Source organism: Athene noctua, chromosome 1, assembly GCF_965140245.1.
Source record: "Athene noctua chromosome 1, bAthNoc1.hap1.1, whole genome shotgun sequence".
Taxonomy (NCBI): domain Eukaryota; kingdom Metazoa; phylum Chordata; class Aves; order Strigiformes; family Strigidae; genus Athene; species Athene noctua.
The window spans coordinates 254,377,001-254,401,468 of NC_134037.1; the positions used below are offsets into that span (position 1 = coordinate 254,377,001).

Sequence of the window (24,468 nt, forward strand, 5' to 3'; positions counted from 1 at the left end):
AATATCCTGATGAATAATACAAATACGCTACACTATTTCTTTGTAAATTTAATTAAGCAATTGAAAGGAGAGTTAAAACATGGCCATGGAGTGTAGTAATCTACAGCCGTTCTGCCACATCGTGCCTAGGAGAGCAGAAAGGGAAATTAACAGCCACAGAGAAGTTTTATAGTTTTGTTTCCAAATATCTGCAGTAGGGAAAACAAAAATCAAGACACCAAATGTGAGATTTAAAAAATACTGTCAGTATTATCTAGCGAAAAATATTTAATATAATATAAAGGATATGTTTTACTTTGGTCTAAACATGTAGATAGGTCTGCTCATTTTATATACAAGAATTCTGATTACAGTCTAAACAGTTCCTATTCCATCCTAACATCAAAGGTGTAACCCATGATGCTCAGCAATACAGAAATCTCAACTAACAACAAAATAGAAACATTAATTCATCTAGGAGTTTTTTCATGAGAACAGAAATATCCATCTACTGCTTACTGCCCAGTTCCCATTCAAGAGAGAAACTGTATCTAAATAAATAACTAGAGATGAAAATGCCAATGTGTCCCAGGGTGAAGACCTCTGAAGGTAAATCGCAGGAAGGTTACAGGACACAGATATTGCCACTGATGAGAAACACATTCTGGAGGATTTTGAGTCGAAGTTTCAGGACAATAAAACTCAAATTCAGCAGCTGCTGCCACAGTAAAACAACTGGCAAGACAGTACTTCTTCTTTTTATTTCTTTTTCATCTGTGATACTGTACATTTTGCTGCCATGACAACTAAACATTTTCTGCCCATCTGTATGGTGACAGAATAGATATATACATCTGTTCATGAATCTTGTTTTTAGAAGACAGATAATATTTTCCCAACTTTTGTATGTTTTTAAAGCTCTCTTCAGAATGAGGGAGAATATTGCAGTTTCTCTAAAATAGTGGTCCATAAATCACACCACACAGGCAGTATGTTGCCCAGGAGACACTCTTAACATTGCTCATCACCACCACAAATGAAAAAGTCGAAACGGAGGCTGGTGACAAGGACCTGGGAACATTACCTTCAGCGCATGTTCCCTCCCCGTGCTGCCTTTGCTTATCACCATTAGCAATATCACTACCTAGAGACCTACTTCCTTACAGGCTGATTAGAAACACAAAGCCATTTTCACAAAAAAAAAAGGACTATATATGAATGATTAGGGACAGGGAAAGGCATTTTATTGCTGTGTAGTTTAATAATTCTTTAAGGTCTTTGTAATATCTTCCATCCCAAGGCTTCCACATCTTTAGAACACATAATTCAATAAATAAATTAACTTCAGTGACATCAAGCGACTCAACCAAGGCTGTAGCATCACTAATCTTTGCGTTTGCCTAGTCCTTAGGCACTTCCATTAAATAAAAATTCCTTTTCTGCACTACTAAGCCCTGATCCTACAGCCAGACCAGGCTGTGACACTGGCACATGAGATTGCTCCCAACCACAATAAGCAATAGATTCCTGGTATCTTCAGGAAGATTTCCAGCCCTGTGCTTTAGCTCCAGATTAGTGAAAAACTGAAAAGAAAACCTGGTTCTGGAGTTAAAGCACTGAAATGCGGAGTGAAAAGTGGTTTTGAGACAAATAGCTTGAAATTTAGATTGTACTGGGAAGGAAGACACTTCCACATACTGGGGAAAAACAAACAAACAAACAAACAAACCCACACCAACAACAAAAAAAAAAAACAAAAAAGCCCCAACCCCCAAACCAAAATAAAACCAACAAAATCCAAGAAAAAGAGAGAAGGTCAAGTATCACAGGAAAGAAAGGGGACGTCTGCAGCTCTGCTTGCAGTGCAGAAGTTGGTACAGTTATTGAAACAGAGTGGAAAAATGGGAGGAATACAAGATGTCAGAGCATCCTTCCCTAAAAGAACCACTGCTGTCTTTTATGCCACATAACCCATCAAACATTTTGGCAAGGCAGTGAAGCCATGCTAGACACATTCCTTCAGCATATTTTTTAGCCAAAATATCATGTGCTGTAGGCAGCATTAATCTTCTTCCCCAGGTTCTGCGTGCTGTCTTGAACCACCCCAAACCCAAAAATCAGAATTAGTTGCTCAGATTAATTCCTGTCACCTGTCTGGTGAGTTCTGTACTAGATTTAAAACTAAGACACCATGGCAGGGCTCCTTACTGACATGGAAATTAGTATAAGCAGGCAGGTTAGCTAGTAGCTACTAAAACTATTAAGGTAAGTTAAGAAAGAAGTATCGACTGAGCTCCTCATGCCTTCCCACCCTGCTATGCTCACCTTGTGTGCATCAAACCATGGCACGGACACAGAAGCCACACATTTCTGGCATGCTTTGCTGCTGCTGTCCTGCAGTCAGGCATGCCAGCAGCTGTGCAGGGCTGGAGGTCCTCCTGCTATCCAGGGCATAATCCAGCACTAAACCTCTGATTCTGGTTAGCTGCAGAGCCCCATCTCACCCCCTACCCTTGACAAATTATTTATGGTATCTCAGAAAGTATCTGGCTCAAGAACATCCAAGCGTCTTTTTCCCATGGTGCCTGAGAGGCAGGAGACAACTCCAAAAACTCCTGAGTCCACCAAAACGGTCTCTCATTGTTTCTTACAAGGAATGTTTTGCCAAGGCAAATGTCCAACATAGTTTTCTACCTCTGGCCATCAGCTCCACAACTGGCAAGAATGGCTAAAAAAATCCTGTAGACCCATTTTTTACCCTCTTAAATTGATGTATCATAAGACTACCTACCAGTCCCTTGGTTAGGCCAAATAGAGACATGATAGTTACATCAGGAAGGGAGCAATAGTGATCTGTGGCACTTGGTCCTGGAATTTATTTTGCATTTTGTTTCCATCCAGCACTGCAGTCAGCCAGGTTTCAGAGCATCACTCACCCTGGAAGACTGAAAGGAACAACTGAGCAACCTGAGCATGTGGCTGTTGGGTATCTCCAGTGCAGTCAATGTAACATTTTGATAGTTAATTATTTGGAACAAATGTACTAGCTTAAATAGGTCACTGAGATACTACAGATCTCCTTGAAGAGTGGACTGGGAAGGTGACTCCTGAAAGGACTTCTCCTTTAACACCCTCCACCTCCACATATCAAGTAACTGTATTACATACAACTGCTGCAATGCACTTTGATGTGTATTTCCATCAAAATCACTCATAGCATTTTAAACCCATTAATCATGCGAGCATCACAAGTGGCACAAAAATGCCTCTGACAATGTGATGATCATTAGACTTATTGTACAGACAGGTAAAGCGAGGCATGAAAAGGTTAGTCATACTGCCAGAGGGATTTTATCTCTCTCTCTAACATGTAGTAAGAAGCTTTGTCCGTCTGAGAGTTGCTCTGACTTGTAATTTCAGCTAGAGGCTCAGGGGACCACAGCATAAACACCATGTAGCAAATAACCAACCTAATCAGCTAACACACTGAATCCCTGTGTTAGCACACATCCTGCTCACTCTATCACAGGTACCTCTTCTATGCCAAAGCCAGGACAAAGCAGTAGGCTCTTTCCACATGTTATTTCCAAGACATTCCTCCATCCTGCTAAAAATTACTTCTGGTTTATCAGGATGACTCTCCATCGAGCAACCTCTGCAGAACAGGGAATTACAAAGTTCCTATATGCACAAGCTGTAAATGCTTATATATGGCTCAGTATGAATTTTGATTATGAGTGGTATGAGTTATACCACTGCAGCTCTGTGAATGGATGCTCTCAAATCCATAGGGTCATAAGCATCAAAAAGGCAACCCAACCCTTAAGCTTTGTACCTGATCTTCCTTCCCTACCTCCATCAAAATGTAGAGCCCATAAATCCAATCAGGGAACTCATCTTCTCACTCCTTTTCTCAAAAAAAAAAAAAAAAAAGAGTACTTCTCTCATTGCTTTCTTGAACTTGCTCACCAATCACAGCCTTATTTGACTGAAACGATGGGATTTGCAATTCAAGTTAATACAGTAAAAGCTCGGGGGGGTCTGTATAGATCAGCCCTTTAGGAAACCTGCTGGGGAAGATGGTATCTGCTGGATCCAGGTGACTACAGAAAGGGGGTCACACCTCCTTTGCCAGAGGTTCCCATGACCTCCAGGGACTTTCCAGGAGAGTCCAAACACTCCTGTCAAAGTGGACTGGATTATGATTGACAGTGTAAAGCAGCCCGGTTACCCCTCCCCGTGACCACATGGTTATTTCTGACCGTGTTCAATGTCTAGACAGAGCTTCCAACTCGTATCAGAGGAGTTTTAATTTGTGGGAATAGAGAAGCAGATTTTCTGAGAATTAGCTGGATTTTATCTTTGCCAATGACAGATTAATGTTCATTATGAAAGATTAAGCAATTGAAGGAAATCCCCATGAAAGAGCTGAAACATATACAGAAAGTTTCAAACACTGGTATGTTTACACAAAAACAACTTGAACCCTTCTGTGCTCCTAACAATATAGGAGTACAACACTTTGCATTGCAGCAATGGCTACAGTCAGTGATATCCATCAGCAGAATGCTTTTTTTCCCCCACTTTCAGCATCAACAAATTCAATCTTTATAGTTCAGATAATTCAGATATCATTTAGATATTACCTTCCACCTTTAGAGAGAATCAGCAGTGGGGTTTGATGATAAATTGATGGGGGGCCAAACTCTAGAGTCAGCAGTCATTAGGTCACATTTATTAAACATATTTTGCCATTTACCCTTTAGCCAGCACAGCTAAATGCCAGTCCCGTTCCTTCCTCATAAACAGTCCTCATCTCCTCTCAAAATGTCACTGTAGGAACAGTCTTCCTTTTAGATTATTATGTCTTTCTCCAGAAGGACGCTTTGCACCTCAGAAGCAGCTTGCTGCCCACACTGAACAACATGTTCCTAAAAGGAAGATTCCTCATTAAAGGTAGAGCCACACTGGGATGCAAAGGAGTCACATGCTTGAAAAAAAGCACCTTATCTTATCAGCAAATGGCTGGTATAACTGCTCCTCACAGAGAGGAACACACCATTACTTTGCTCTGCATGTAGGTACCGAAGGTACAGAACACACTTCCCCATCCCTGGTACTGTGAGAGGAAAAAAATCACATATTAAAAGTTTGTGAGGCTTCTAACAGAAGTACCTCATGTGGGCTGAATCTTGCTATATTCAAGATTTCCTTAAGGAGAAGGGTGAGGCAGGTGTCTCTGAAAAGCAGTGCTGGGAAAGGTTAAAGCGAGGGAGGCTGCCCCATCCCTGGGAAGGACCCACATCTGCTCAGAAGAATCAGCTCCAAAGTCCCACTGAGATTTCACTCCGATTCCCCTCTGGCTGCTGGTAGCCCAGAACTCTGGGTATCCCTGGATCGGGTCACACTGCTGGTGCTTGCCACTAGTCAGCAAAATATAAGGTTATCATCCCAGAGAAAGCTGCGTTAATCACTGACAATGGCTTGGACTGTGGTCTGCCATCACCTAGGAGTTACTCCTTAATGATAATTAAAGCAAGGTTAAACCCCACCAAATATAACCAATAGAAGTAGTGCAGTGCCAACCAATTCATCCTTAAAGACCATTTCAAGAAGAAACAGTAAAATCCAGTCCTTTCAAAACCACCTCCAAGAGCTTGTATAGTGTAAGGGTGGTCTTGCATGGAAAAACATGCTGCGAGTCGGAAAAATCTGTCCCATCTGTATGCAATGGCCACTGGATGCTACGGCCAAATACAACTTCATTACAGAGATGTGAACAGCTCAAGTTCCCATTGGTTTTAATGAATTGCTACATTTTCATCTCCTCCCCTCTCCCCCAAAGAAAAAGAAGCAAACTATTAACTTATCTACACCTCTCACACCCTTTCAGTAAAATGGGAAACTACATAAATATTGTACATCAAAGAGCTTCCTTCATTAAAATGTGAAAAATAATTTGTGTACTTTAGATTAAAGCTGTTCTGGGACTGTGAAGTATTCTGGCAAATTTAATTAAATCCCATAGTTATTCTCTCATAAAAATAAAGCTTTTTGGGAAAAAAAAAAGTTATTAAAAATTTAACTGATTCACAGTTAGGGATTTTTTTTCTTTTTGTAAAATCTTTACCTTATAAACTGAATCAGTGGTGAGAAGCAAAACTATTTTTAATGACCTGTGTGTAAAGTAACATTTCCAGAACACAAATTCTCAGTAAAAGTTTCAAATGAAGAGGAAAAAAATCCCTAAATAATTATGCATATAATTAATAATGGGCTGCAATGATCTAAAATCAAAATCAAAAATCAAAAATGAATTTGCTATGCTAATTTTAGTAAAGCTGAAGAACTGAAGGCTTCACTTGTGAAAAATGGCCAGATCTAGCTATCACACTGTGGAAAGAGAGCTATTGAAACTGCATACAATCAGATTACTCTCAGGCCAATGTAAACACCTCTGCATAATTATTTCTGACATAAATTAAAGCAAGAAAGTTTAATTTCCTTCCTTATAGTCGCTAGGATGATTATTCATCAGTACTGATGGCCACAAGCTCAGGTTTATAACTAAAAACTGATTTTCACTGGCAAAAGCAGCCACCTAGCTCGAGCCAGACCCAAACCTCAGCATCTCCCTAAGCCCCAGAGCCGCACACCTCTCCAGTCCCTCACCTTGGAAAACTATCACTCATACATGTATGAGCACATTATGCTCAAATCCAAAATGAAAATACCATCAAAGTAACTGAAAAGCATTTCCTAAGAGAAGCAGCTTCAGGCTGCCTACCTCTTGGGTGGGGTTCTAGTAACAAGACTGTCACCAGTGGAGAACAGCTGCAAAATGAGATGCAGCTGGCTACGAAGATATTCTTTTGGTTAGTATCTTCAGGGCACGGTACAGACATAAAACGGCAAAAAATCAGCATGTGCATTTAAATGGAGGGGCAGGTAAACTCCGCAGCATGTCCTGATGTCCCCAGTCATTTAGATGGGGATGCACCGGAGGTACCACAGCTCTCTGCAGACCCACGCTCCCCATTTTCTTTCTCGTTCCCCTGATGCAGAGAGCAAGGAGGACACCAAGCACAGTCCTACATCTTCACACACTTCCTGTGCCATGGTGCACTGTAGCAACTTCTGCCCGAGCAGGGGGCAGGCACCACCAGCAGGACTCACCTGGCCACCTTTCACCTCCTGGGGCAGGACTCACCTCACCTTACCTGAGCACCGCATTCATGCCCAGACTGTGCAAGACATTTAACCAGGGGAGCAAAGTAATATGAGATGAACACTGGCCCATGCTACATGTCCAAATTAATCCCCATGTCACCTAATTACGATGCTCAGGGCCCAGTGAGCGATGATGCAGCTTCTCACCCCACATCCCTGCCCTGTGCTCTGCAAAACACTGGAGGTACAGAGCCTGCAGAGCTGTCCTAAAAACATCCCCAGAAAAAAGAGAAAGATGTGACAAACTCCTAACCACAACTGAAAGGACCTACTCCTTTTTTATTAGCTACAGACAAAATGATCAAGTCAATGCCAGTGGACAACTTAAGTCTGAGAAACACAAAAATGTATTAGAGCGAACACCTAATGCAAACCAACTGTGATGAAAACTCCCTCCCCACACGCACTTTGCTTGGCTTTCTCTCAGTTATTTCTTACTGGCAACACTTCAATGCTAATAAGACACCATAAGTGTATAAAATGTAATAAAGATGTTTACATTAAACAGCAGACTACAGATTAAAAGAATCTGTTCCGTGAGCTATAGAAACTCCTCTCCAAACATCTATTTTCAGGTAAACACATACATATGAATAGAAAGAGAACTGACAGTGGAAGAATTTTTAAATTTTATTTTATTTTTACCTTGTTAGCAAAGACCTAACAAGTGCCAAGACCTGAACATTGAAATTAGCCAAACAGCCTTAAAATATGACACAATTTTTTAGCAATGAGAGCAATGAAAGATTGGAAGAGCTTTCCAAGCAAGTGTCTGATGTGCCATTACTTGTAGTCCTTGAACTTCAAGCAGCTTCATAAAAGGTACCCTTAATCCAACTTCCAGGGTAAATCCTAGAGCCTACCTATGTACTGAAGCAAGGGAAGAGATACATGGACTTTTATTTTTATTCAGTTCAGTGTTAACACCTGTCTCTGCTCCAGACCAGCCCCACAAATTCCTGGATTAACTCTCTAAAATTCTACTGCTCCCTATAAAGCTGTGCAACCTGCTGCGAAGGTCAGACAGCAGGATGTGTCCTCAGTGTTACTGGCCACTGGAGATTCCTCTCTCTTGGCCTTGTTTCAGGGAAGGATTAGTCAGTAGACCAAAGTGGCTCCACGTAATCTTAGACACTGTTGAAACACCCTCCTCTATATGTCTCAGGAGGATGGGACTGTTTGTATTGCCTTTCACATGCTCATAAGCTTTCAGTTTTGCATTAACATCACTTCTCAATGCTCCTGGGCTTCTATTGGTGCTTTGAAAGAGTTAAGTGGATTTTTCTCCAGTTTCCTCTGAACTACCACGAACTGCTTGCATGAGAAGGCAGATCATGATCTGAAGTGATGTCAGGATAAAGCTGATGCTCAGACTGAACACCAGATGCTCAGGAAGTCAATTTTCCTCTAGTATCATCTAACTGACTACCTTGTGGCTTGGTCCCATCGCTGGCACTTCGGGCATAAGATTTCTGCTTACGCAGGAGAACCTGGATAATTTAATGGATGATGATGCACAGGATAAAGTAGGGGTCACTTCTGGGTTTACACACTAAGGGAGAGAATAACAGAACACACAATAATACAAAATACTATTAGAAACAAATCTTAAGGGTGATAAAGGTGGCAGGAAGAAATACAAACTTCACATTTCTTTATTAATAAATAAATTACTTGGAGATTGAAACAAAATGTTGTATCATCAGGAGCATCCTGAATAATAAAGGAGATTCTCTAAACATTTTCCAGAGAAGGGAAAACATGCAAATTACAGCTAGCTATTAAAATTGTACATTGTGAGCTGTTTTATGGGGTATAAAGCCAAGTGAGCTTAACAGCTTGAACGGAACAATTCTGCACGACTGGCCTCATTTAGGAAACTTAGGAAAGTATGTCAGGTGATACTAAGGACCCTTTAAAGTAAATATTTTTGTAAGCTGATGCATTGTTTTAGGGTTCATATTATTAAATAGAAAGTTAAACAAATTCATTACAGTGAAACCAAGACACGCCTTGTTCCTTTACTAATTTACAGCTACAAATTACAGGGAAATTACAAACACAGACACAGAATTTATAAAAAAACCCTTGTTTTTCTACCACAACTAATTTTAAAGGAAAAGAAAAATGTTAACAATTACTTTCCTAAAATTGGTAATCATAAATGAAGAAAAGCTTGCACTATTAAAAGCTGCCAGAGATAACTCACAGAACAATGATAACGCAGTACCACAGACTCAGAAATAGCTGCTCCCAGGAATGCTCTATTCATCCCTGACACAGATATGGGATGACAGACCAGATTTTAGCCAGGACCATGCTCTGTGATCCATCTGGCACTCTCCTTCCCAGAGAGGCTGCTCAGAAGAGCCATCATGGGTGGGCTGAGGACCGATGATCTCCAGTCCAGAGCAGCTGCTCCAAGTGCCTCCCCTGTAAGCATCCCCCTTTCCTGAGCCACCTCCCAGAAACACCCATTGACACTTTTCTTGGTGTATGTCCTGAATTTATTTTGAAATCTGGTTTTAGAAGCCTGGGATAATTAAGTGGCTCTGAAATACTGGCCCTGCACAACGAAATTTGCCTGCACTTACTAGGAAAATGCAGAACATCTGTAACAGTAATGCCTCAAAACTCTACAATTCAATCCTACCAGTGAGTCTGCGCAGATTTACCCACTAGCTCCTACATGCTTTCATAAAATTAAACAAGCAAGGGAAAAAAAGAAATCAAGTATCACAAACCATTTTCATTTTTACTTGATTTTGTTTCAAGGAAATTCTAGACATGGTCCCACATAAATATTTATCAGACCACTCAAATTGTAATAAATGAAAGTATCTTTCAACTTGCACACAAAATAACCGAAAACTGTTTTAGAAGACGGCGACAACATGCAAGGAGTCTCAAGCAATAAATTTATTCCCTTCTGCCAAACAGATATAACAGTGCAGGCAGGTCTGCTTTATTGTAAACTATATCATCTGGTGTTTCTAGTTTCCATTATTAGTCATTTGAAGCCATGATTAGGGTTTTCCAACACTGACTGGCTTCTTTTTAGACTCTAGCCACAGTTTGTCAGGAATTTCTATCACTCTTGAGGTATCATAAAAGGTATCAAAATAGAAGATCAGACTGCTATCCTTGGCACCATAAATAAATTCATAGAGTCTGTAATAACTTGAACTCCACCTCCATTTAATAGTATCTTCAAGATTTCAGCACTGTGAAAGACAGGCTTGGCTTATTCATTTGAATTTCAGGGCTGAAAGCACCTAAAGATAACAAGTTAATAAGGTCATCTCCAGCTTGTGTTCTTATCAGAGGGCTTCTATGGGTGTGGAAATTAGTGCCAGCTAATGCCTAAATTTAAAGTCCCAATGAAAATCAGGGGACTCAGACTCCTGAATAACCTTAGGAAATTAGGTTAGTAAGTTTTGCGGGTTGCTTAAATCCATGCTTATAGGCTTTGCAAGAACATTAAAGATCCCCTAAGCATTTCATTAACACCACTATTTTATCTCCATGTTCAGTTTCAATGGGATTTAAGAAGATATTTCAATCCTTTCCTAAGAAGCAGCAAACGCCTTATTGCTTCAGTTTTCCCACTTATACAGTGGAGCTAGTCATTCGCAGAATCACAGAATCGTCTAGGTTGGAAAAGACCTTGAAGATCATCCAGTCCAACCATTAACCTCACACTGACAGTTCCCAGCTACACCAGATCCCTCAGCGCTATGTCAACCCGACTCTTAAACCCCTCCAGGGATGGGGACTCCACCACCTCCCTGGGCAGCCCATTCCAACGCCCAACAACCCCTGCTGGAAAGAAATGCTTCTTGGTATCGTCTAAACCTTCTCTAGAGCAACTTGAGGCCATTACCTCTTGTCCTATTGCTTGTTACTTAGTTAAAGAGACTCATCCCCAGCTCTCTGCACCCTCCTTTCAGGGAGCTGTAGAGGGCGATGAGGTCTCCCCTCAGCCTCCTCTTCTCCAGACTAAACCCCCCCAGTTCCCTCAGCCGCTCCCGGTACGACCTGTGCTCCAGACCCTGCACCAGCTCCGTTGCCCTTCTCTGGACACGCTCGAGTCATTCAATGTCCTTTTTGTAGTGAGGGGCCCAAAACTGAACACAGGAATCGAGGTGTGGCCCTTGCATCCCAGGACACTGCCACACGAGCTCCAATCAAGCCTACAGAAGTCTTTGCAGCAGAAGATGCTGAGTTTGTCTAGTCTCTCTGCTCCTCTAGAGCTCATTTCATTCTTTTGCTATTACTACTACATCCATGGGTAGCGTAGAGGTAAATATAGAAACTCTTCAAGTGCCAGGCTGTTACATCAACTCTGCACAGAGTAAAAACACATGTCAGACTAAGAAGTGAAGCTCGAGTCAAGAATGCTGTTTAGCTGAACCACAAATCATTAAAAAATGAGAAGGAATACGTCAGCATTTAGGCTAGGACTGATCTCATATAACTCAACCTTTTGAGAAGTCAGGAAGTCTCACTACCTGAGTCCCAACTGCAGCCAGAAAAATGGTACTGGCTAGGTGATATTTAGTCACCCAAGGTACGTGGGATCATAAACCCATATGAATTTGGTGGACCCACCACCAGCTCCTGAAACAGCAAAAATACACCACTCTAGTGTCGTATCAGTACTATGAGGGTGATACCACAGTAGAGAAAACCAGAGATGAGAAAACCCAGGTTTTTAAGAGGGCAGTAGAGGACCTCTGACAGACACCATTTCCAGAGAAGTAGTTATGTCTATTAGAGCTATCAGGATAATGAAAACTCAGAGTTTACTGTCATCCCACAAAAATATTTCACAAATCTCTGCTCATCTTGTGTTAACACAATCTAGAAATATGAAGGGGTTTTTACACAATTCTCTTCTAAGGAACTGCAATTAGCAGACTGGCAATGAGTATGGATTAACATACCAGACAGGAAGCAGTACTAGAGATGAAGAAATGGCTCAAGATTCTCCATAGCCTAAGTTGCATAAAGGGAAGATTATCACCCACTTCCACAAGTAAGATCAAAGCATCAGATCTTGATGACTTTCTATAAATAGAAAAGAGGGTGGGATGCTCTGTCTAGCACTGTATTCTCAGAAAATGAAAAATCATAAAATATTAGTTGCATAACTCATCTCCTATACTCTCAAAAAACCTTTTTTCTACTACTTATTTCTAGAATTGCATTTATGTGTCAGTTTCATATTGAGAGACAATTCCCTGAAATTAAGCTAAAAACACGAAGCTGGTAGAGAGGAATCATCACAAATTACCCAGCATATGAACCTAACAGCACATATTCTTGTTTATGGTTGGTTTACAGTTAAGAGGGACGGGTTACATCTGACCAAAGCAAGGTGTTTAGTGTAAACCTCCACCTCTGAGCAAGTCATACAAGAACCTTTCCACATTTTTAGAGCTTGATTCATCCAAGGTATTTCATATTTTAACTTTAGGGTAAAATGAATCATGTTTCTCAATTGCCCATTTCTCTCTGTTGACTATGAGGAAAGTCTGCAGTAACTAGTTCTGACTGCAGATGACCATATTTCATCGTATATATTACATCTCTGGAGTCCAAGAGAATGAGAGGGATGCAAAAAAAATAATTGTTCTGAACAGGAGATAGAAGGAAAAAGGGAATCCATAAATGGCAGGATCACATTACATATCCCTCAGTGCAGAGATCTTAAATGGCAAGCTTGTGACATTTACACCAACAGTCAATAAATATGCCAGTGAAGATAGAAAATCAGTAAGTCTGAACTGCATACCTAAGCTAGTGACAAATTCAATCTCCATTGAGCAGGAATCAACAAATTAGACTTCTCTATTGAAAAAAAAAAAAAAAAAAGTGTTTTTTTTTTTTAACCTCTAGAACAGTCTTAAAACAATTTTTTTGATATGAATCATGGATTGAGTTGTAAACCCATGAGAAATTTAGTCTGCTGGCTAAGGTACTAGTGGGAAACCAGGGATGGAGTTGGAAGAGGCCAGGAACTGCTGCCTTCTACTTCAGCAGAGTTTTTACTGATTTACAAATTTGAATCAGCTCTGCCTCCTGAAAAAGTAAAGTAAATCCACTGAAACCAACTTGGAAGTGATTCACAAGGTTGTGGGACCAAATACATGTAAAATTTCACTTCATCGAATACTTCTAGCTGGCAAACACTCCCTATGTTTCTGGTTACCACATATGAACTAGAGTTTTTAGCAGTGAATGTTGTAACACAACAACGATAATCCTCAAAACCAATTTCTCTACAACACAAAGCAGAGAGCAGAACTGTGGGATGGAAATCCCAGGCTCACCCCCATGGCACATCTCTTATCAAACTGATAGCACCACAATTTGCACATCTACCCTACGCAAAGCGATCTATATTGGCCAATATGGAGGAAACTCTGAAACTCTGTGACCATAAATCACTGTTTTGACCTGAATCGAGAACAGCCTTTTGTGGAACCCACACCAAAAGCCATGTCAAGCTTAGTGGAGTTAGATGCATATAGATTTCTGTATGCACCAGTCTACAGCTACAGTGGAACAAGAACAAAGCCAGCACGCCAACAAGCATGCAGCAGCATGATTCAGTGGAGTTGCACCATGAAGGAAGGCTCCTCCTTGGGTATTGCTGCACCGTTCCCCCTCCTTAGTATCAACAAGCACCAGTAAGCACAGGCATGTCTCACTCAGCATATGGGGTGACACCATTAAGATGGAATATTGCAGAATAAAAATAACACACTCGAGCAGAATTTTGCTGAAAGCCCAGACTTGCTTGGAGTCCAGACTGCTCACATCTCAGGATGAATTTGGCCTAGTTTATATCCTAATGATTATAATGGATACTGCAGTCTTCTTTTCATTAAGGCAGCAGCCAAAATTATTGATTTGTTGTACTTCGTGCTCCTGCTTACCTTCACAAATTTCGGGGGAGACAGTGCATAAGCCAATAGAGTTGGTCAGTTTAAAAGTGACAAATTAACTGCGCTGAAAGTAAATAAACAGCTATCTCTTTGTAAATTAATTCAATATGTGACTTGAGCTCTTTTCTACAGCTAGAAAGCTGATTCATCATTCAGCAGCATTTAAGTTGCCACCGGTTCAATAACAGAGTATTAATGTTGTGTCCTATTTGACACAGCAGGTCAAATTCTGCACTTGGGTTACAACAACATGACTCAGAGTAACTCCTGAATCCCCAAGCCCTGTCTCTTCACATTGCCCTGGCTGCAGCTATGCACCCAAGTGTTCTCCAAGTTGGTTTCGTGAAGGCTTAAGTTGTATTGAACAGTTTGGGAAAATAAAAGAAGAATCCAGAAGTCTTTTGATCTGCTGGGTTTTCAAGTGTCATCTGAACGGTTTAGTGAAACAGCGCAGGTTGATTCATTTTCATGAAAATACTTGTGAGAGAGTGAAAGGCAGAAAAATATTCTCAACTTTTAAATTTGAGGGCTTTGTGGTGGCTTTTCTCGCAACAAAATAGATTTCAATTACAGAAAGAAACTAAGTATGTTTAAAGTGGAATACTGAGTACAATTCCCACTCAAGTCAAAACATGATTTGTGCTTTACTGAACAGGGGCCCTAACTTATTATAGCCTACCGCCCCTACTAGGGGCTAGGTAAAAAACCTGGTTCATTTATTAATCAGCAACACACACTAACCTACTCTCCTTACCAATTCCTTTCACTTCAATAGATGCTAAATCCAGAGACTTCCAGAACAATACTGCAGCATTTGGAGCAATCTGTCACTGCTTTATAAAGAACCCATTTAGCTGAAGTTGATTGCTACTCAAGAAGCAGGTAGGCCAAAATTTTCAAATGCAGGAGCTTAAAATTGAAATTCGTGTTCAACTGTCTGAATAATGTTGCCTGAATGCCTTCAACTGCTATTAGCACTGTAGGAAATGTGAGTCTTAACGTTTCTGGAAATTAGAGTAGGTGCCCTCTTGACTTTTGACACAAGTCTGATGTTTCTGGACACAAGGTTTTGACTGTGTCATCTGTGCACACCTGCAGCAGAGAGACTATAGCACAAATAGAATAAAAATATTTTTCACTGCTTATGTTCAGACACAATCCACAGCATTTGTAATGTCGTCTGTTTTTCATAATGTTCAGTTTAGAAAGCTGACATTTGATTAAACAGTTTGAATTTGCCAAAACATACATTTTAATCTTAGGTTTTAATACCACATTCTCAATTAAACGCTTTAGAAAAAGACATACAAAGTCTGCTTTAACCACTGTAAACCCAGAAACCTAACATATTTAATATCATTTCTGAAACTGTTGACTAATATTTTCTAATTTCCTCACTATTTCTAGTACCACAGCTGCACCATTGTTCCCAACAGCTATCAGACATTTAAACAGCCAGTTTGTTAAGTGTTTTACTAGATAGCCTTTCATATTTAGTGTTTTCCACATTTTCCAACAGGGTGGCGTGGTAGTGAAATTCAACATCTTAAAAATCTTCACTCTGTTGTTTTCTAACATCGATGTTCATAATATTCATAATACTACCACCACCAAAGGAAAGGTAGCACAGTTGGTTTACAGTTAAGCATCTTTCCCTGTATTTCTATCTTTACACAAGCATGACAACACTGATGAACATCATGCTACAAGAAAGAGTATCACTCAGAATGGCATATCATTCCAGACTGCTAACTCCCATGAAAAATGACTCCCAACAACAATAAGAACAAGACCACAAATAGGTTTTAGGATTCAATAATTCTTATTTCATGCTCCTTATTTCCTTTCATTGCATTTAACGCTGCATTCAAGGTCACAGGTGTTGTGAGTCTGTGGAGGTGACCTGAGTAATTTACAGTGATCAACAGATAATACAGCGACTGGAAGCAAGTCATTCCGTAACTATCACTGCTTTCTAAATGGAGTCATCACAGAGCTGCTGAAAAGGAATGTGTATTATTTCACAACTACAGACTGATGAATGTACCAGATAATTAAGTCATGTCATTGCTGTGCCTGGAAAATCCTTATTTATAATTTTATCTTGCCTGTTAAGAACAACTGAATTTCTTGTTAAGGGTAGAAAATAATTATGCCTAAGCTTTGCTTTTGCAAAAACCTCTACAAAGGAAAAAGGAAATTAGAAACAAAACTCACCAGTTTCTTCATCTATGCTGAATCTCCCCAGTCCGCTGCCATCCCTAATGGAATACTGGATCTCTCCATCCCTTCCAGAGTCCTCATCTCGAGCGACAACTTGCAAAACACTCGTACCAATGCGGGAGTTTTCCTTTACAGATCCAATGAAGGCAAAGTCAGGAAAATAGGGGGTATAGAGATTTTCGTTAACATCCACCACTTCAACTTCCACAAAAGAAACAGAAGAAAGGGAAACTGGTCGCCCTTTGTCCTTTGCACGCACAGTCAGGTTGTAGAACTGCTGTTTCTCGTAATCGAGCTCTTTGTTCAAGCGGATAGCGCCGCTCGCTTTGTCTATCTCAAACCTCCCATTGTAATCATTCACCAGAGAGTAACGGACTTGGCCTCCCAAGCCAAGATCTGGATCATGAGTTTCCAACCAAGCTATGACGGTGCCAACTGGCAGGTCCTCTAGGACCTTCACATTGTAGCTGGATGGTATAAAAGCTGGAGAACAATCATTGACATCATCCAAAAAAACCTTCAGAGGCACAACAGAAAACTGCTGATGGCCACTCTCTGCTTTGTCCCTAGCCTCAATCTTCAGTGTGTAGTTTGCTTTTGATTCCCGGTCTAGTTGATCAGCCACATACACCATTCCCGTGGAACTGTTGATAGCGAATTGCTGGGTGTCTGTCAGTACAGAGTAGGTCACTTCACCATTAGATCCTAGGTCTTTATCTCTGGCTTCTACCTGGATAATCTCTGTACCAAGACTTGTACTTTCTAAAATATTAACTGAGTAGGTGTCCTGTAAAAAAACAGGCTTGTTATCATTTGCATCCTCCACAGTGACAGTCAACAGTCTCCACGCAGATTTCTGTGGATTACCTAAATCATAAATTGTAATATTAAGAAGATAGAGCTCTGTTTTTTCACGGTCCAAGGGCATAAGAACATTAAGTACCCCTGTCTCCACGTCAATGTTGAAACAACTATCTACATTACCATCAGAAATCGTATAAAGTACTCTTCCATTAAAGCCTGAGTCTGCATCGTAGGCTTTTATCCTCAGGATGGTGGCACCAACTGGCAGATCCTCTGAAACTTTTACATCGGTAGGGAAGGATTTGTCAAAATGCGGTGCCTGCCGGTTCACCGAATAAAAATCAAGAAAACCATCTTCCAAATTCAGCTTCACATTTGCTTTTGCCTTTTTGAGTAATTTTTCTGCTAGCTTCTGAGCAACTCTGGTTTCTCTACAGCTAAAGGTCTTTGAAGACACTTTCCCATGAACTACTGAAATATTAACAAACATAGCATCAGCAAAGTTCTCTCCATCAGTTGCCGTTATCTTAAGGCCAAAATTGCTGTTCTTTATGCCAGAATTAATTAGAGATTTTTTAAGTTGCAGGACACCAGAGTCAGGATTTAAATAAAAAATGCCAAGTTCATTTCCAGAGATTATTTTGTACTTCACAAGCTCTAACTCATCTATGTCTATCGCAGAAACAGCAGTGATGTGACCACCAACAGGAAAATCAGAAGAAATCACTCCCTGACACGCCACTTTTTCAAAGAGGGGTTTGTTATCATTAACATTGCCTATGTATATGGTGACATTCACCTCGCTTTCATGGCGGTAGGGAGAACCCCAGTCAGAAGCTCTCACAATGAACCTGTAGCTTTCTGGTGAGGACTCAAAATCCAGTTCTTCAGATGTGCTGATGACACCTGTAAACTGGTTTATTGTAAATGGTAGTGAGTTCAGACTGGCAATGCTATATGTTATATATCCATTTTCTCCCCTATCTTTATCAACTGCTGAAACTGCCAAAACACTAGACCCCACTGGGACGCTTTCGTTGACAAATGAGCTGTAGGAGGGCTGCTGGAACTCCGGTGTGTGATCATTGGCATCTTCTAACCTGACAGTAACCTGTGCTTTTAAATCATCACCTTTGTTTGTGTATACTTCTACTTCATAGAGATCCTTCTCAATGATTTTCAAAGAACGAGCAGTAGTAATAAGGCCTGTGTTAGGATTGATCTTAAAGTACTCGGATTCCTCACTCTGAGATATTCTATATTCCACACCCTGTGGCTCAGGCATCAGCTTAACTACTGCAACCACCACACCAGGAGGTGAAAATTCACTGATCAAAATATCATATGCTTCCTTTTCAAACTTAATGGGGATAATTTCTTTCTTGGGACTAGCAATGTGGACCAGTTTGACTGCAGAAAATTTCTGAGGAGATCCTCTGTCCTTCGCTTGTAGAGTCAGGTTATAGCCATATGGAAAGCTGTCCCAATCAATAGGCTTTCTTTCTTTGACTTTGTACTCATTCATCCATTTACCTTCTTTAGTCAGAAAAAACTGTTCTAGCGGATCTCCAGCCACAATGGAAACAGATTCTATTTCTCCATTGGCTCCTTCATCTAGGTCATCAATATTAACAACTGCATAGGTAGGCTCCTTGTCTGATGGGAAGGGAATATGGGTTACTACATTTATCGTTGGGGCATGTTCATTTATACGTTCAATGTGAACATAAAGCTTGGCAGTGCTGCTTACACCATTGTTTCCATAAAGCTTCATCCCACGGTCTACAGCCAAAATCTCAAGATCATATCTGTTTTTCTCATCGTAGTTTAACCGGCCACTTAAGGAGATAACACCACTCGTAGGATGAACAGAGAAGAGATCAACTTTGTTTTTGAAGTAATAATAAAATTCACCATTGGACCCAATATCCGCATCTGTTGCGGTCACTTGTGCAATGCTAGTCCTTAAAGGAGTGCTTTCCGCTATCGTGACAGAGTACGTGGTTGGTGAAAACAAAGGTCTTAAGTCATTCATATCCAAAACCTGGATGTTCACTTTTGTCCATGCTTCCAAGTCCTCTCCTCTGACAGACCCTTTCACCATCAATAAATAGTTGTCCTGGATTTCTCTGTTCAATATAGCAGAATTGCCACCTTTAGTCCTTATTCTTAGGAAGCAAAAGTCAGCAATGATGACTTCCTCTGCTTTAAAAAAGCCCTCATCATCACCAGACACTATCCTGTACTTGATATCCCATGAAAGGTCAGCCAAGGTAATGCCCATCCTTGTTTGGCTGTTGACATAGGTCCTGGCTGCAGAATTCTCATACACCGTAGCATTGTAAGTGGAATGTGTAAAGTGAAAGCCAAGTGGCGCGGTCCCATGAACCACCTGGCAAACAGAGGCCAGAACCTTGACAATCAGAAGGGCAAGGGATGACGGAGGTGGCCGTGAGCCTGACCAGCGGCCCATATTCACCTCCATCACATCATTCTTTCACCCTGTGAGAGAGAAAAAAACCAGGAAATAGTTGGTCAAGAGATAAAAACTGTGCTGTAAAATGTCATGTCAAAATTACTTATTAAATTTCTAATTACAAATAAAATATATGTAATAACTAGTCACTATATATTTAACAAAACAGAATGGAAAACCACACAAGCACACCAGTTTTAGATTATATTTTTCTGTGTGTGTGTAGTATGTATGCATGAGCATACAAATAAACACATACAAAATTTTATATAAATGTATATGCACTTTTTTAACATAAAAACCCCTATAAAACCCTTGCACATCTATACACACATGCACACAGTCCAGAATAATAATCACAGTGAAAAAAATCAGAAGCACACTTTGGAATAAGTTTATACAAGAGAAGAAACCACATACAGAAATTATTATTTTTATTTACCAGTAGCTCCAACTAAGCGTAAACTTAATTGTTTTCAGAGCATATTGGAAAACTCATATTTTAGTCCCAATGTTTGGGAGGGAGACAGGATTTTCATTACATACATAGCACTGTGATAGTCAAATGTTACCAGTTTTTTTATGGACAGTTAAGAAAGATCAAACGGTTGATGAAATTTGAGCTACCAAGAAAAAAGAGTACATAAAAGGCACTACCCAGCTACTACTTTAACTACAGATACCTTCAGAAATCAAGAAAGAATTACATCTAATTATATGCAATTGCATACACGTATATATATGCATACACATACCCAGATACTGAGAACAGTCTGCCTGAGAACAGTCTGACTGCCAGTCAGAGAGGGACCTGGGGGTGTTGATTGACAGCCAGCGGAACAGCAGCCAGCAGTGTGCCCAGGTGGCCAAGAAGGCCAACGGCATCCTGGCTTGTGTCAGCACTAGCGTGGCCAGCAGGGACAGAAAAGGGATCTGACCCCTGTACTGGCACTGGTGAGGCCACCCCTCGATTCCTGTGTTCAGTTTTGGGCCCCTCACTACAAAAAGGACATTGAATGACTCGAGCGTGTCCAGAGAAGGGCAACGGAGCTGGTGCAGGGTCTGGAGCACAGGTCGTAGGAGAAGCGGCTGAGGGAACTGGGGGGGTTTAGTCTGGAGAAGAGGAGGCTGAGGGGAGACCTCATCGCCCTCTACAGCTCCCTGAAAGGAGGGTGCAGAGAGCTGGGGATGAGTCTCTCTAACAAAGTAGTAAGCGATAGGACAAGAGGTGATGGCCTCAAATTGGGCCAGGGAAGGTTAAGACTAGATATTAGGAAGCATTTCTTTGCAGAAGGGGCTGTTGGGCACTGGAATGGGCTGCCCAGGGAGGTGGTGGAGTCCCCATCCCTGAAGGGGTTTAAGAGTCAGGTTGACATAGCGCTGAGGGATCTGGTGTAGTTGGGAACCGTCAGTGTGAGGTTAATGGCTGGACTGGATGATCAAGGTCTTTTCCAACCTAGACGATTCAATTCGGTGAACAGGCAAACTACAATGAAGAAAATAAAACTGCTTGCTTAATAAAGCTCCCAGGTGAAGACTCAGGTTAGGAAACGGCACAGATGAGATAGCCTGTAGGACTGAAGTTTACCCTTGCATACGTACCACAATGTATCTGCAATTAGTCACCTCTCTCCACCAAATGTACTGGGTGACACACCCTAAATAGGGCCACAGATGAACACTTTTCTGTATGTCCAGCAAATGCTCCATTGGCTGGGTACTACTGCCATCCCAGCCTAAGAAAGGTGAAGAACCCCTTCAGTCTATTGCCTGTCCTGCTGCCAACAGGCCGCCCCAGCCAGCTAGAGCAGGACTGCACCCTTGCTCAGACGGCACAAATTCCAGCTGACAACACATATCACTTTGTCAATCCCAAGCAGAATTTGACTATAAATAAGGCACACGACTGCATCACTGTCAGTATGTCTCAATCCACTCTATCCCACTCCAGCCACCTCAAAGAAGTGAGAGCCTTTCCATTGATTTAAAAAGGCTTATTATACATGTAAGTATTCAAATGCAATTAATAAGCAGCCATTTGGGGAAGATTTGGAGTTCCTCCATGCAGTCCTGTTGTGGTGCAAGGCTGCAGTGCCTTGCTTCAGGGATCTAAATTGCGAGGTTAAACAAAGACGCTGGCTGAAGGTTGCTGGAGGATGCTGCAGAAGCTGGGAGCCGTGACCAGCTTGCTGCTTCGCACTGAAAGGAGAGGAAAGGAGCCTGAGGAAACTAGGCAGGTGCTTACAGCAAGGCAGTGTGAATAAGCTTCTTTGTTACAGAGTACATTTGCTGCTACTCATGAAAATCATAAAAATCAATTTTAAAAGGCAATTATTGAAAGACCCACTGCACTCATACATTGCTCTCATTGTCATTTAAAAGCTGCTTGAAAATGTAGTTTTCTCCAAGCTAGAATACAGAGTGGAAAAGGATAGGGAAAGTTGTCGATAATGGCAGGGGTTAATTTAAATTTCCAACATAATTTCAACATCCCCTAGGAGATTTATAAGTTGCATGAAAGTTTTGGAATAGGAATTCATGTTAGTTATCACTCCCAATATAACTGAATGACTATTGCAGTTTTAAGTACTAACGACAATCAATTTATCGCACTGATGTTAGAATGTTCACACAAAACACTTAACTTCCTCATCCCACAGTCTATATCCCATTGCTTAATACATTAATCAATTTGATCAATTCTCCCAAGTGTTTGTCAAGGCACTCATCTTTCAATACACTTATTTTCACATGCAGTTCTCCCCCCTTTGTTTCCTTCTTATTTTCTTTTCTACTATACCAAGAAAAAAAAAAAAAAAAAAGGAAACTTTAAGATTGTATCACCTTCTGGACCCACATTCCCCAGTACCAGGCAAATCACAAGAGAACTACACGTGGCTGTTCCTTTTCTGAATATGCAGACTCAATTGTTGTGCACATATCATGTACATCCTGAGATTAACATTTCATCCCATACAGTTTATACATCAAATATGCAGAATTCTCTAATATGCTTTATGTACGTGAGGGACCAGGTCTCCCCATGCTCAGGTTGATCCCCCGAAGACCCAAAATGGAATTTTTCTACTTCAGCTAGGAAAGGATTTTTTTTATTACTGTTGCCATTTCACTCAGCTAAAAGATCAGAGCAGTGGCACCTTATTTTTCAGGACAGCAAACATTCATCAACTTAATCCACCAGTGTGAAAATATCAAAGTCCCTTATTTTCATGGGGCTTTACGTGATCACTTTAATACTGCTACTAAAAGCTGCTCCTTCAGCCTAGCATGGGAGACGATGCTCTCAAGTAGAAAATACAGGCAATATATGGTACACCGCCAAGGAAAAGCCAGCCAAGAGGAATGAGAAATTCTAATGAGAGACATCCAATTCATAACAAAATAAAGGGCTGTGCCTCTTCTGTGATGTGGCATTATTAAAATGTTCAGACAAATCACTGTATTGCTGCCTTTCACCAAGAGAACTTCAGCATCTTCAATCTATGCTGAAATACCAGTCTCTCTCCACGGCTAAGAGAAAGTGAATTTTTGCTGGATTACGATGGAGACTGATGTTACGTTTCATATGAGCACCCACACTTTATTTCACTGCAGCTCAGCAGTTTCCCAGAAATGCGTGTCTCTGGCGTAATGAAATGAATCGTGTTATCCTATTTACGTCTCATTTGGTGGTGTAGTTTCTCCTGTCCATACCATAGTTCAGCCTCAGCTGTTTTCTCTGTCATTCATGGCCATCAACATCAGGTTTCTAGGTCCACTGTAATCAGGAATCAGTTTTCCTAAGAATTTTTGCTTTTAGCAATGCATATTTTTAAAACTTTACCTTCAGGTTAGCCATACCCAAAGTTACAGACTCTGCCGTGGCAGACAGGCATCAAAGTAGACATTTACAGAGCTGTGTGATTAGGTGAACCTAATGAAAAAGTTGTGCATATTCCAGGCAATATAATATGACAACCTTACACTCCCATTCCATTAATCTGTTTGTAGACAAAGCCAGGGCTAAAACCTAATCTGGAATACACTGTTGTAAATCCAGTCATGTCAATAGTCTACAAAGGTTTAGTGGTTCAGTGCAATCAGGATCAGTACTGACACTAACTTCCACCTAGGAACAACATATGTATATGTCTCTGTGTGTGTGTTTATGAATGCATGTTTTGGTTATCTATACATATGTATACACAAACACACAGTTTGTGTATTTTTAGGTATAATTTCAGGGTTGGCACTGGAAAAAATGGACCTTCACATCAGGCAGCACTTTCAGAGTTTGATTTCATTTCAGATGTGGTATGCAGAGTTGTAACAAGCTCCTCATTGAAGTTATTCATCTATCCATATATTTATATGGCCATCATCATTATATTATTTGAAAGTCCCAATGGATGAGCTATTAAACTGCCACTTGGGCTACCCAAGAATGTTTTATTCATTTACTGAATTCCTTTCTTCAGGGATATTTGTTTTTAAGAGCTCATAATACATACATACTCAACACACAGGAAATGTAATGCGATAGGTTACAGAAACAAAGTACAAAGCAACCCACCATAAATTAAGAGGCATTTCTTTAAAGGCACTTCTTGTCAAAAAAATGTTATGGTTTCAAGTGAAGAGAAAGTTTGTGATTACTTTTGCTTGATTTAGAAACGTTTGGGCAGGAGCTACTCGGAAAAAAAAAAAAAAAATCCCCTGGTACTGCTCAACATGGGTTAGTCTGAAAAAAAGAAACAGCTCTAAAAAGAGCAGATACTAAAAGAAAAAACCTCCTCCTAACTA

The 24,468-nt window shown here is 40.6% G+C and overlaps 1 protein-coding gene across 8 annotated transcripts in view; it reads right to left on the reverse strand.

Moving 5' to 3' along the window:
- The window catches only part of FAT3 (FAT atypical cadherin 3), a 423,806-nt gene that overhangs the window by 310,500 nt on the left and 88,838 nt on the right, over positions 1-24,468 (reverse strand). For all 8 annotated transcript variants that reach the window (XM_074917423.1, XM_074917414.1, XM_074917394.1 and 5 more), the window contains exon 3: positions 16,380-19,691. In XM_074917423.1, the coding sequence (XP_074773524.1) occupies positions 16,380-19,674 (3,295 nt within the window). In that variant the 5' untranslated portion in view covers positions 19,675-19,691. The remainder of the gene's footprint in view (positions 1-16,379; positions 19,692-24,468) is intronic.